Raw genomic sequence first — 13,968 nt, forward strand, 5'->3', positions numbered from 1 at the left:
GATAAAGAAAATAATTGTGTAGATATTAAAGCGATCCTCCGGCCGGGAGAAACAAAGATGGCCGCACTGCTTCTCCGACTACCTGACGCCCACTGTGTCTAGCATGTATTGGTAGTCTAAGACACTACTTGCTGCTCCTACTGGCCAGCACCGCTCACATGGGCAGCACTGGCCAATCAAAGCAGGTGTAGGGTCTTAGACATCAGGTAGTCAGGGAAGCGGTGCGGCCATCTTTGTTTCTCCAGGACCGGAGTGCAGCTTTAAATGCCACTAACGCAGTGGAAACTAAAACTGCACCCCCAATAATGCTCTTAGGGAACGGCCACTTCAGATCTGCTGCAACAGAAACCGCATCAAATGCAGCGGATTGCCCCAGAATTTGCCCCCTCAATAGCATGTTGCAGATTTAGAAACTTTCATCGACGGTCAATTAAGGAAAGCCTGTCACCCAATTGTAGCGCTGCGAGTAAAAGACACTTCCATGTGCGGTTATGATGGATGCAGATATAGCTTTATCAGTTTCCAGGACGCTACCATTTGTGGGATATCCCTGTCATGTGACATATGCAAATTAATTCCCAGACGATCCGACGGACGCTCCACCTCTGTGTGCGGCCCAGGCTCGCCCCTTCCCATCCTTGGTGACTTCCCCAGCTCGGCCCACTGGAGACATCATGTGTTCCCCTGCAAGGTGCCGCTCTAAACAATCAGGTATTTGCGCGGTGGCTGCTTCTTGGCCACACATGTGCCTGATCGTTAGATTACGTATGGCATCACCACGGACGGAAAGGGGCAGTTTTTCAGGTGATGGATAAGGGAGTGAGCCCGGACCGCAGACAGAGGTGGAGCGTCCGGTGGTCTGGGGGTGATCTACATATGGTGCGGGGGATCTCTCAGGAATGGTAGCCCACTGTAATTGGATAAAGGGATCTCTGGATCCATCAGCTCAGCACATGGAAGAGTAATCTGCTCGTTGCACCACACTTAGGCGCTGACAGAGGATTGCCTGTACCGGGTACGATCCCATCCGCCCGCGGGCAGTACTAGCCGTGCCCAGCTGTAGCCTAAAGCTGTAAGCCAGAAGGACTTCCTCTGCTGACAGTAAACACATCTAGAAGGTGAGGAAGTGAAGCCGTATCTGTAGCTCCACCCATCTGACCAAGACTTCTCAGGATAACTTCCTTATGATGCTTTGGGGCCCTGTCACACGGAACGAGTCATTGGGCAAAAAAAAAATTGTGTGAATTTGAAGGTAATTGATGAGTAAAGCGGCCAACGACTGAACAAACGAGAATTCATTCACTTACAGAAATCTTCGTTCAGTCTTTCGCAAGGCGTTACGTGTTACAAGCGATCGTTCAGTCGTTCCCGTTCTCTGATATGGTCACCTGACCGGCCAACGATGGAGAGAATGAGCGAATAAGATGCACGCGATCTGCATGCAGACATAGTTGGTTCATTCAAACGATTTCTCGCTCCGTGTAAGAGGACCCTTAGGGCTCATTCACACCGGCGGATGCAGCGTGTTCACGGACAGACTGACTACTCCCTGCGAATTTCAGCCCAGATTGCGCTTTTTTTTTTAATTGTGCGCATTAATGCAAGACGGTCCCATTGGCTTCATGCACAGATCTGCAGGTATCATTCGCGGTCCTATTGTGTTCCATAATACAGACCCCAAACAGCGCGTGCTGCAAGTCGTATGAACAATAAACTCCATATTACACAAGGAAGGAATCCGCTGGTCGCCTCTAGGACACCGTATCTACAGGCTGCACATAACCTGTATACGGGGCGGGACAGGCTGCTGCAGCCAATCACAGAGCTCAGCAGTTATGCTCCATAGCTGAAATCTGATTGGCTACAGCAGCCTGTAAACAGAACCAGCGCTAAGGATGAAGCCGCCGGGAGCGGGCAGCACAGGAGGCTTTATTACTTTTAGACCTGGGAAGCAGAAGTTAAAGGGAATGACCTCCGACAACCCCTTTAAGATGACCAGCTGCTTTACACAACACATATGGCGAAATGAAGTCAGTTCTTCTACCTTAAAGATCAGATAATGACCAATTGGATGAATCAATTTATGTTCGTTACGAGGGTCTGCTGATGAGTCTTTGGCTTTACCCAGAAAGAAACGAGATAGGAAGATGACACTTTCCATTTCTCCCACATCCTCTCCACTGATGCCAACACACTTCTTACATCGGGATTCCAACCTCTGTAAGCCTTGCAACAAGAAGGATTTCGGTTGTGCCTTAAACCAGTCATCCCTAGCAGCCATGGCATCAGAAATGGGGTGAAATTTGGTCGCCTTGAGGTGTTTCTACAGGTTTGGAAACAGATGATAGTTGGAGGGAGCTAGATCTGGTGAATAAGGGTGGTGGTCAACCAGCTGGAAGCCTAGCTCCACCAGTTTTGCCGTGGTCGCTTGTGCAGTGTGAGCGGAGGCATTGTCTTGCAGTAACAAGATTCCTTTGGACAGCTTGCCACGCCTTTTGGCCTTCAGAGCTGCCTTCAATTGGTCCAAAAGTTCCATGTAATCCCTTGCATTGATGGTGGAACCATTTTGAAGGTCGTCCACTAGCAGCACGACCTCCTTAACCCAGAACACAGGCGCCATCACCTTAGTGGCTGAGGACCACTGGGCCTCCACTCTCTGACCGCTCCCCCTAGTGGTGGCTGTATATATCTGTACACAGACGCCATCACCTTAGTGGCTGAGAACCACTGGGCCTCCACTCTAACTGCTCCCCCTAGTGGTGGCTGCATATATCTGTACACAGACGCCATCACCTTAGTGGCTGAGGACCACTGGGCCTCCACACTATGACTGCTCCTTGGTTTTAGGGTCATACCAATAAATCCAGGTCTCATCCATAGTGACCGGTCCATCCAGGAAGTTCTTATCAGTCCGTAAACACTGACAAATGGAGCGGGAAGTTGTCACTCGCATGCTTTTCTGATCTGTTGTCAGACATTTGGGGACCCACTCTGCAGATAGCTTCTTCATGGATAATGAGACAAACCCGTTCACCATAAACCCCCATGATGTCGGCTATTCCTGCAGCCGGCCGATTCTCCAATATGAGGTTGTGGGCAGCATCGCCGATCTCCGGAACAACCACCTCTCTCGGTCGTCCAGGACGTTCCTCATCATTGGTGCTTAAGGGGCCACCCAGTTCTTAACTGTAGAATATGAAGGGCATTGATCCCCTGATGTCTGCCACATATCACCAGGAGTATCCTGCACGGACTTTATCACTCCTCCGCTCTCATTGGCTGTGAATATCGCCTTAGACTCCGCCATTTTGTTTTCCCGCGTGCCGAGATCACTGTTGCCATAAGCTACAAACACATATATTAGACACATAAGGCTTTCATGTGATGTAACATTCGTTACCATAGAAACAAAAAAAGAACACAAAGCCAAAGACTTATCAGCACCCCCCCCCCCCCGTATCTTTAGCACTTCTTTTTTAATTGTATTTTCGATGTCACAATCTGTATTTAAAAAGAAAAAAAAAAAATCCTGCAGTTCTCACATTAACCACTAAACCTAATAATAGTCTGACATTTCCTGTTCTGTAGAGAAAAACTTCTCAGCCGTCATCTCATAATCAGACAGAAATATAATACAGGATACACCATTCACAATAGGTGATCGTCACATCTCACCTCCTACCCCTCCCTGCACAGCTCCAAGAACATTCCCCCACCACTCTCCTATAGAAGTCAATGGGTTCCCTCCTGTTACTTGTGTGTATGGCTCATGAGTAGAGATGAGCGGGTCCGCGTTATACGAGTCCAGCTTTTCGTAAAATTCGAGAGCTCTACTCGAGTAACGAACCCCATTGACTACAATGGGAGACTCGAGCATTTTTGTATGTGGGACGCTGGGTCGGTCTCTGTCACAGCGGGGAGGAGCCAATAGCTGGGGTGGGGTCGAACACGATTTGATGCTCGTTCAAGTAACAAACACCATTGAGTATGCCAATACTCTAACAAGCATCAAGCTCGGATCCTCCCTTCTGTAACCCCCATCTCCAAAGCTGCCAAAACACATTAGATTAATACCGTCCAAACCCGCTGATTTCAGAGGGTCTGAAGGAGCATATAACATATATGGGCCCCCCCCCCCCCTCACGGAGACCGCCCCCCCTATGTACATTAGGCCACAGGACTCCGCTATATAGCAGACTGTTCCCGACGTTCATCTGAGCGACGGGGAATGGCTCAGTGGGGAGAGCAGCGACGTGTCTGCTAATGACCACCACTCATGTCGCTTCGCTACAGCATCGGGGCCCTCCAGGCACATGGTCTTAGGGCCCTTTTACACTGGTCCTCCAGTCGTCCCAGCGATCACCGCTCAGTGGATGGAGGTGGAGCGACCGGGGATCAGCAGTCCGCAGGCAGTCGTTCATAGATGAACGGCTTGATCGCTCCGGCCGGTCGCAGCCTGATTTTTATGCCAAACGACCAACAAATTATGGTTCAGACTCCCGCGATGCAACGATAAAACGATGTAAATGGCTCCCTAAGACGTGTGAACGATGCCCCTCCCTCACATCCATAGGACAACAGGGTACGTGCCCACAAGGGGGCACAGATGGCGACCATGACGCTCGCCAACATGACAAATTTTACAAATGAGAATTTTTAAAAATCTTGTCACCACAGGGCTGTGTGAAGAGAACCTGCGAGATGCCAGCTACTGCCCCGATAGCTCAGCACCGCCCGCCCGCCCGATTCAGTCTGAAGCCCTGTATTATCTTAAAGGGAGCCAGTCATCACCTTTAAGCCTCAAACTAGGTTATGGGGTTCAAAGCTTGAGGGAATGGAAGGGTGTTGCGTCCCGCGGAGTTGGAGTACGCACAGCGAGTTTTCAGGCAGCTCTCCGCGCTCCCACAGAAATGAGTAGGAGCCGTCCGAGAGAGACTGCAGGCTCCAACTTCATGGTGACACAGAGCAGCGAGGGGGAGCTGACGAGTACAAAGCGCTGCTCCTCGGACTCTCCGTTCCCCACAAGTTCAGTCCCATAAATGCCCCGTTTATCCTAGAACCACCAGGACACCGGAGGAGACCACCACGACGCCGGAGACCACCACGACGCCGGAGACCACCACAACACATTAGCTTCCCTCTTCACTTTCAGTGAGCGCTCTATAAATAAGCCAAGTGTTGGTTTCCTGCAGGTCTCCCCGCTGCGAGCGCAGACGATGCGCGACACCAAACAGCTGCGGATTCCTGATCTTGTGCTGCAGCTGCTACTGTCACACGTGGCACACCAGGGTGGGCACCGACAGCTTGTCAGTCTCCTCTTCGCGCACCAGGACCTCCAAGCCTCATGACAAATGGGGTCCGGGACTTGGGTACCAAGCATCTGCCATGATGATCACGTCAATCACAGACCTGAAATGTTAGAGCTAGTTACCAGGGGAAAGGCTGTGAGGGCCACAGAGGAAAGAGAAGGGGGGGGGGGGGGGCGGCGCTGGGACCGTACAGCACTTACCGCCCGTGTGAAGGAGGGTTCACCCAATCTCACCCAAAACGCTGCAGTGTTTTCTGCATGGAAATTGACCAGCGATCCAGATTTTTAAGTCATCAGCATGTCAATTTCTGCTTATGCGGATTCCACCCCCTTTAAAGGTAGAGGCTTCCATGACAAGCAGCTGTAATGCATCTAGCAAAAGTCCCCGAGCCACCCTCAACACCCTACGGACTATGGCGCTGTACGGGGGGCAGCAGTCTGCAGGTACACAGGTCTGCCATGCCGACGAAGTCTCATAGGCTGCGGACACCTTAAACGGCTGATCGATTCACCGACTCCCGATGCAGTCTTCTGACTAATTCCCACAGTGCATTGCTAGCGTTAGACTACTAATGTCGTATACCTGCTGACTCGTGATCAGCACTGGCGAATTGGTGACCAGTGCACTGGTAGTTGGAAAATTACTAAAGCCATACTGGAAGGCTGAAAACGGGCCCGAAACCAGCGGATCGGAGGGACAACTGCAGGTAATAAACCTCCTCCGATCCCAGGACAGAACCTTTGACCTGAAAATGGAGTCACATTGGGGGGGGGGGGGCACTAAAGCATCTATTAGTCCCTGGAGAGCAGCACACTTCAGTTACGGGTTTTCTCTTACCCCAGAGCTCTGATTGTTCTGCAGGAGGACATTACAGTTTTAGACGAACAGCGCTTGTCCTACTTCAAACGGCTGCGGCTCCGCCTCCATCAGGGCCGCCGTCATGCTTCTGGTGTCATTTTAACCCTTTCCAATCTACTGTCTGACTTCTTCCTACATTCTGATTGAAGCTTGTACAGCTCCAATCTCAGAAGACAACCGACAGGGTATTCTTACCGTCTATTGCCAGCCACTCCACTGTTGGAGCCCCTATGGTGCACACACACTGGCTTTATGCAGCAGATGGCACTGTTGTATAACAGCAAAAACAGAAAGCCTTTTAGGAAACCCTGAATCCAAAATTGGATTGGAAAGGGATTCAACGCATGTTAGTAGGGCTTGCAGGATCGGACCAGCTGTCTGTTATCAGTGTAGAGGATCGGGGGATGGGAGGGGTTGAGCACACAGCAGAGAAGACCTGTGATTCTCTTCTACATCTCCCTATAAAAGAGGAGGGGTGACAGGCATTGCTGACTGTGGCATCTAAGCTTTTCCCCTTAGGCCTCATGCCCACGGCCGGGTCGGATTCCGACTGCGAGATTCACCAGCGGGATGTGACCTGTGCCCTGGCATTGACCTCGCGCTTACGTGCCCGGCGTCTTCTCTCTCTCCGCTCTGAGATGTGCCGGCTGGCGCAAAGCCGCACATGCGCAGAGCTGGCGCATCATCGGTGACGTTTCTGTCTGAGCCTCTGTGAGGCCCGCATACGAATAGGCCATGCCGCGATTTTAATACCACGCAAGTGTTCACGCGGTCAAATCGCGGCTGTCAGCATAGGATTGCATAAACTAATGACAGCGGCGGAAATTCCATCCGTGGGCATCGGACCTTAAATATTGGGGGGGGGGGGGGGGAAGCCACGCACAATTGTTATCGCCACATCGATGAGAACCCACACTGGGAAATATCACATTCATCTAGCACAGTAAATGCCATAAAAAAATAAGACAAAAAGACCTTTTCGGATCATCTTGCTTTCCCAAAACAGGAATACATTTTTTTTAAAAAACAATGAAAACAGAACAATTGTGCAAACCTCAAACTGGGACCAATAAAAACTACAAAAACAGGCTTGATACAGCAATAAGGACTGCGAAATAAAACGGTCCCGATGCGACGCCACACAGAATATATATATATATGACACATTGGTAAAACATCAACCCCTCTATATCTGCTCTTGCCATAACCGTAGTGACCTGCGGAATAACCTCACGTTATACCATTATTGGAACACTGTAAGAAGAAAAATCGCAAAGAACGAAGGTGAACCCCCCCCCCCCCCAATTTCCCTCCGGCTAAAGAACAATTAATAAACGTTATTCAATACACAAGAACCCAAATGTATAGAAACGAGAACTCGGCCCACAAAACACGAGGGGTCAGAAAGCTACACGGACGGAAAACTAGAGTTATGACCGCTGGAACACAAAAGGGGAAGTGATTTACTGGCTCTTAGGACTAAAATCAATTATGTATGTAAGGGGTTAAAAATGCACTTTAGTGACTCTGCGCCAAATATATTTACAGGAAACAAACTAAAAATCTACAATAAAAAAATCTGACATTTTACTGCGGGAGTTCCCAATTTAACGTGTCGGGGGTCAATGTGACTTACAGCCCCCTCGCAGCTCACTGCCTCCCCTTCACACAGACCTTGTATGCTCTTCCCCTCATATGACCGGTCAGCCTTTCCCGTACAGACCAGGTCATTCTCTGCTGGGGGCTGCGAGCGTCAGCAGAAAATAACCTACTGGAAAACTCAAGTATTTAGTTACATATTTAAGAATTTTGAGTGACTTTAGTTTTCGATGTCACAATCTATATTTAAAAAGTAAAAAAAAAAGAAACCTGAAATCCTGCAGTTCTCACTCTGACCACTAAACCTAATAATAGTCTGACACTTCCTGTTCTGTAGAGAAAACATCTCAGGCAGGATTACACTGAGAGGTGATAGATCACACACACACACACACACACACACACACACACACACACACACACACACACACACACACACCTTCTTTATCTTCTACTTTCACTGATTTTTCAAGGCCGAATTTCGCCTCTAGTTTCGCCGGAGGCCGCCAGCCCATGTGACCTCGCTTGTGACACGGCCCACAGATGCTCCAATCACAGCCATTCGTGGATTAATGGCTGTGATTGGAGTAGCCAGTGCTGGCTGTGAGTGACAGCCCGCTCAGCCAATCAGAGCAATCTCTTGCATGAGGCGGGGAAATTCAATTTAGCGCTGCCAAAAACGAGGTACCAAGTTGTGCCACATTTTTCGGTAGCGCTGAAACCACTGCCCATTCATTTCAATGGGCGATGTCGGGCGAAAACAGCCGAAGACTGACAGCGGTGCATGTTCTATGTTTGATGCTTGTGTGAGCAGCCCCACTGAAATGAAAGGGAGCGTTGTACAACGTTTAGCACTAAACACGGAGCAAAAATTTGGTTTGGGGTTTTTTTTTTGGAATGTCTAGAACAGATTAATTGGATTCACATTGATTCCTATGGAAATAATTGCCTTGAGTTTCATTGGTTTCAAGTTTAGCCGATTGCTTTCGGACGGATTACCACCAAGCCGAATAATGGTCTAATACATCCTGTTCTGTAAGATGTCTGAGGAGCCGAGGGGCAAAAGGATCATATGTGGAGAACTGACCCCTCGCAGGGAGGCTCTAGCACCCTGATGTACCGCCTCTAGCTTGGATACAAGATGTGATACGGACGGGCATGAAGGCTCTAGCACCCTGTTGTACTGCCTCTAGCTTGGATACAAGATGTGATACCGGCAAGCATGGGGGCTCTAGTACCCTGCTGTACTGCCTCTAGCTTGGATACAAGATGTGATACGGGGGGCATGGAGGCTCTAGTATCCTGTTGTACCGCCTCTAGCTTGGATACAAGATGTGATTATGGGCAGGCATGGAGGCTCTAGTACCCTGCTGTACTGCCTCTAGCTTGGATACAAGATGTGATACGGGGGGCATGGAGACTCTAGTACCCTGCTGTACCACCTCTAGCTTGGATACAAGATGTGATACGGGGGGCATGGAGGCTCTAGTACCCTGCTGTACCGCCTCTAGCTTGGATACGAGATGTGATACGGGGGGCATGGAGGCTCTAGTATCCTGCTGTACCGCCTCTAGCTTGGATACAAAATGTGATACGGGTGGGCATGGAGGCTCTAGTACCCTGTTGTACCGCCTCTAGCTTGGATACAAGATGTGATACGGGGGGCATGGAGGCTCTAGTACCCTGCTGTACCGCCTCTAGCTTGGATACAAGATGTGATACGGGCGGCATGGAGGCTCTAGTATCCTGCTGTACCGCCTCTAGCTTGGATACAAGATGTGATACGGACGGGCATGGAGGCTCTAGTACCCTGTTGTACTGCCTCTTGCTTGGCTACAAGATGTGATACGGGGGGCATGGAGGCTCTAGTACCCTGTTGTACCGCCTCTAGCTTGGATACAAGATGTGATACAGGTGGGTATGGAGGCTCTAGTACCCTGTTGTACCGCCTCTAGCTTGGATACAAGATGTGATACGGACGGGCATGGAGGCTCTAGTACCCTGTTGTACTGCCTCTTGCTTGGCTACAAGATGTGATACGGGTGGGCATGGAGGCTCTGGTACCCTGTTGCACCGCGACCAGCAGGGGGTGCAGGCGATCAGCCGCGATACGATCTACGCGTTGGCAGGGACAATCACGCTGGTTTATTATCTGTGTACATCGCTGTGCCACCAGGAACAGATTGTAGTCACGCCAATGGCAGGATATCTGGCGCACAATTACAGACCTCGTTATGCCCGTTTTTAGATCATTTACCGTGATGCAAACCGCGCGGACACGATAAGAGCGATAAAAAGGAGGAAGTCACAAATGCTGATTAGGAAGTTACAAGGAGCCCCTGTCACCAAAAAGGGAAGCGACACTTTACACCTCATGATAACACTGCAGTTACAGAGGGGGGAGGGGCGCAGGAGGACAGCACCCTCACGGGGCACATAGGGGGCTAATATACCCCAGGGACAGCACCCTCACAGGGCACATAGGGGGCTAATACACCCCAGGGCCAGCACCACAGTGCCACACAGCCCTGCTTGCATCTACACCAACAATAAGCTAGTTGGCATCACAGCTGTAGACCCAGAAGCGGCTCACGGGTAGTATTGGTACAGAAGGGCTGTGCCAATACTACAACAGTCCGCATGACGCCTACAGATGCTACTACAGAAACGGTCATGTGATCGCCCTCGCTCAATGCGCCCAGGGAGATGTACAGCCCCAATCAGCTGGTGGGTGGGGGAGCCGGGAAAAGTCACCGCTCACATCCGGAGCGCCATGATTCCTGCAGTTCAAGATCGTGACGCCGCAGCCTCTCATTGGCTTCACAATGGCCAGGACCGCCGCGGGGGCTCAGGCCAGGACCGCCGCGGGGGCTCAGGCCAGGACCTCTCATCTTGGTTCGTGTTACGGACTGGCAATGCGCACAGAAAATCCGCGCGCTCTGAAACTGTATACGAAGAGCCCTTTGTTGTCTGATTTCGGAGGGACAGACCAGCGAGGTCTCCCGATACAGGATGCAGAGGGGGCAGATATGCGGGCCATCAGTGACGCGTTAGCAGTCGGTCGCTCCCGTAGAGCAGGTAACCTACCCGTGTACACGGAGCGCACGAGCGCCGCCCCCACACTCATCATCGGTCGGTGAATTACCTGCTGTGTATAAGGACCTTTAGGGCCCTTTTACACGAGAAGACAGACGCAAATGTGACCGCCAGGCACCCTCCGACACAGCTGCGATCATCAATGCACGGCGGTGCAGCGGGCAGATCGCTCTGTTCACAGTAAACGGGCCGTCGCTCATAGAGGAGTGATCCCTGCATCCACGGCCGACGGCAGTCAGCGTACGCGCCTGCAGAAAGCGGAGACACGCGGTCAGCGACCGGATCATCCGCTGCCGGCAGTTATACGGCGCGATAGTCAGTCATGCATAATCTGACGATCGGCCCCCGGAGCAGGACCCTCGCTCCTCGGGCTCTTCATGGCAGCACACGGGCGTCATGGCAGCACACGGGCGTCTGTCCGACAGCCAACGCGTATCGCCGGTCTCATCAGCACATCTACGGTACGCTGTCCGCTTCTGAAGCAGAACATCGGATCAGTCAGCCGTCCCTTCGGTCTAACACGTCTCTTCCGTTCGCTCCGGCTTGCGTCCGTTCCGACGCACTTCCGCTTTTATGATGGAAGAAATAGCGCAGTCTGCAGCATTGTTTCCATTTAAAGTAACGGAACTGCGAAATCCGGTCGACTCCGGCGGAAACGGACGCAACCGGACGGGATTTAGTTTGCGTTATTTTCTCCATTTAACGGATACGCAAAATAAAACGGCAGATTTGGCCCAAACGGATGAGAAACGCAAACCAACAGTTCCAAGTGTCCGTTATTTTATGGATCGGTCAGACCCTCCACCGCTCTCACGCCTGCGCTGCGGTCGGTCCAGCGTTTCCGTCTCTCTGCTCCGCTTTTGAAGAGGAGAAACTGACAAAAATATCTATTTAAAACGGAAACATACTTTTTTTTGCAACCCCAACAAATGGTTTTCCTCGTTTTCTTTCAGCTTCTCTGCTCCGCCGGACCCGCCGCTCCTCCGGCATGAAGTGAGGAGACCAGTCAGCAGACATATCGTGTAAAGGAGTAACGGCGGAGCCGGCTGCCGTGATTAAGAGAGGGGGTGCACTTAGTAAACGGCCTGCTGCCCGTAGCAACCAACCACAGCACTGCTCTCACTTTACCACAGCGGGATACGGAATGATTGGTTGCTACTGGCAACAGTTTTTTAGTTCTCAGGATCCTGCCCCTTCAGCTCGCAGCCACCAATCAGAGCGCAGCTTTCATTCCATATCCGGCTCTGGCAGAGTGAAAGCCGCGCTCTGATTGGTTGCTACGGGCAACAGGCAGTTCCATCTAAGTGCCCGGGGGTTCACAGTGAGCGGAACCATTATGGCCCCGTGAGCCGAGTATACATGGCTCTGCCGACACGCCACAAGGGAGAAAGCCCACCTTATCCATCAGCTTCCAGCACTTCTCCACCGTCTTCCGGTCCACTGCCCCGGGCTGAGCAGCTGGGTGGTGGTGATGCGGCTGGAACGCGTCTTTCACCAGGCCGATGAGCCCTCCACCTTTCCGCATATTAGTCGCCATGGTAAAGGAGAAGAAGGGAGGTTATTGCTACCGGCGAGCACCGCGGCCCCCGGACTGGCCCTCCCAGTGTACGCCGGGCAGGGAGGGGAGAAGGGTCTCCCAGGGCCGAGCACACAGCGCCGTCACTTCCGCCTCTCATGTGAGGGCCGCGCACACAGCCCTCGTTTGCATAGAAAGCTCCGCCCACGGCACTGCTGAAGAAATGGAAAGATGTGATTGGACGGTTTCTTCACAGCTGCCGCATGCGCAGTTAGTTTCTGGGAGCCTGCCCGCAGCCATAGTGGATGTGGGCAGCTGCAGCTACTAGGGGTCAGCGAGCGGTTCCGCCTGCGCTGGTCATGACTCGGACTCCGGAGGTGGCTTACATTCTCCGTCCATGGCTCACTTCCTGCAGCAGACGTGATGAATGCCCTGTCGGTGCTGCAGCCTGTCTGCTGGAGGCTGGCAGCGGCACTTTTCATTAATCTTTTCTGCTTTCCAGGGGCAAATTTTTTATTTATTTATTTATTATTTTTTAAAGTTGCCCAGCATGTTCATCTCAGCTGCTGCGCCAGCCGTGCCCGGTGCCACCTGCAGGAGCGCGGGCATGTGACCACTGCGGTTAATCGCTGGCCGCAGGGCGTTGCTGCAGTGTTTGCATATCGTGCCTCGCAGCCGCCCCGGATGTTGCTGGACTGCCCTGGATTTGGGACACGGTCCCCGGCTTCAGGGTGCCGACACCCGCACCCCAACATGCATTTAGCTCACATGTAGTGTGATTAGAGCGACCCCTGGTGTGCAGTTCCCAGCGGAGAGGTCAGAGGTCGCACTGATTACAGCCGCGCCGCCTGACGGGGACTATAAGCCCAGGTTCACACAGGGCGGATTTGCTGCGGTTCTGCCGCAGCAGATTCGCCCGTGGCAAAACCGCCCGCGGCCGCTAATCTCGGGATTAGCCAGCCATGTGGATGAGATTTCTCAGAAACCTCGTCCACACGGGACGGCCAATCCGCTGCGGTAAGTCCCGTTGAAGCTGCGGCCGCCGCGGTTTCAAAAGAAGCAGCATGTCTGTTTACTTTAGTTTTTTTGTTTATGTTACGGCCGCGCTCTCCTCTATGGGAGCCCCGGCCCAACGGAAAAGCATGCGGCCGGGCCGCTTAAAAGCCGCCGCGGCTTAAACCGCGACGGTTCTCCCGGCGGAAATCTCGCGGTTTTTGCTGCGGCCAAACCGCGAGATTTCCGACGGGAATACGCCAAGTGTGAACCCAGCCTAAGTGAGTTAAATGCTTGTCTGGTGGCTGTAGGTCCACTATGGGGGGCACTATGGAGGCGCTCTTACTACTGGGGCCACTATGGAGGCGCTCTTACTACTGGGGCCACTATGGAGGCACTCTTACTACTGGGGCCACTATGGAGGCACTCTTATTACTGGGGCCACTATGGAGGCGCTCTTACTACTGGGGCCACTATGGAGGCGCTCTTACTACTGGGGCCACTATGGAGGCGCTCTTACTACTGGGGCCACTATGGAGGCGCTCTTACTACTGGGGCCACTATGGAGGCGCTCTTACTACTGGGGCCACTATGGAG

At 52.1% G+C, this 13,968-nt stretch overlaps 1 protein-coding gene across 1 annotated transcript in view; it reads right to left on the reverse strand.

The window, feature by feature from the left end:
- CBL (Cbl proto-oncogene) overlaps nucleotides 1-12,515 on the reverse strand; it is a 60,206-nt gene extending 47,691 nt beyond the window's left edge. Inside the window, exon 1 of the mRNA XM_066606100.1 lies at nucleotides 12,259-12,515. Coding sequence (XP_066462197.1) covers nucleotides 12,259-12,399 — 141 coding nt within the window. The 5' untranslated portion in view covers nucleotides 12,400-12,515. The remainder of the gene's footprint in view (nucleotides 1-12,258) is intronic.
- Between the last annotated feature and the right edge of the window lie 1,453 nt (nucleotides 12,516-13,968).

This window comes from Eleutherodactylus coqui, chromosome 6 (genome assembly GCF_035609145.1).
Source record: "Eleutherodactylus coqui strain aEleCoq1 chromosome 6, aEleCoq1.hap1, whole genome shotgun sequence".
Taxonomy (NCBI): Eukaryota; Metazoa; Chordata; class Amphibia; order Anura; family Eleutherodactylidae; genus Eleutherodactylus; species Eleutherodactylus coqui.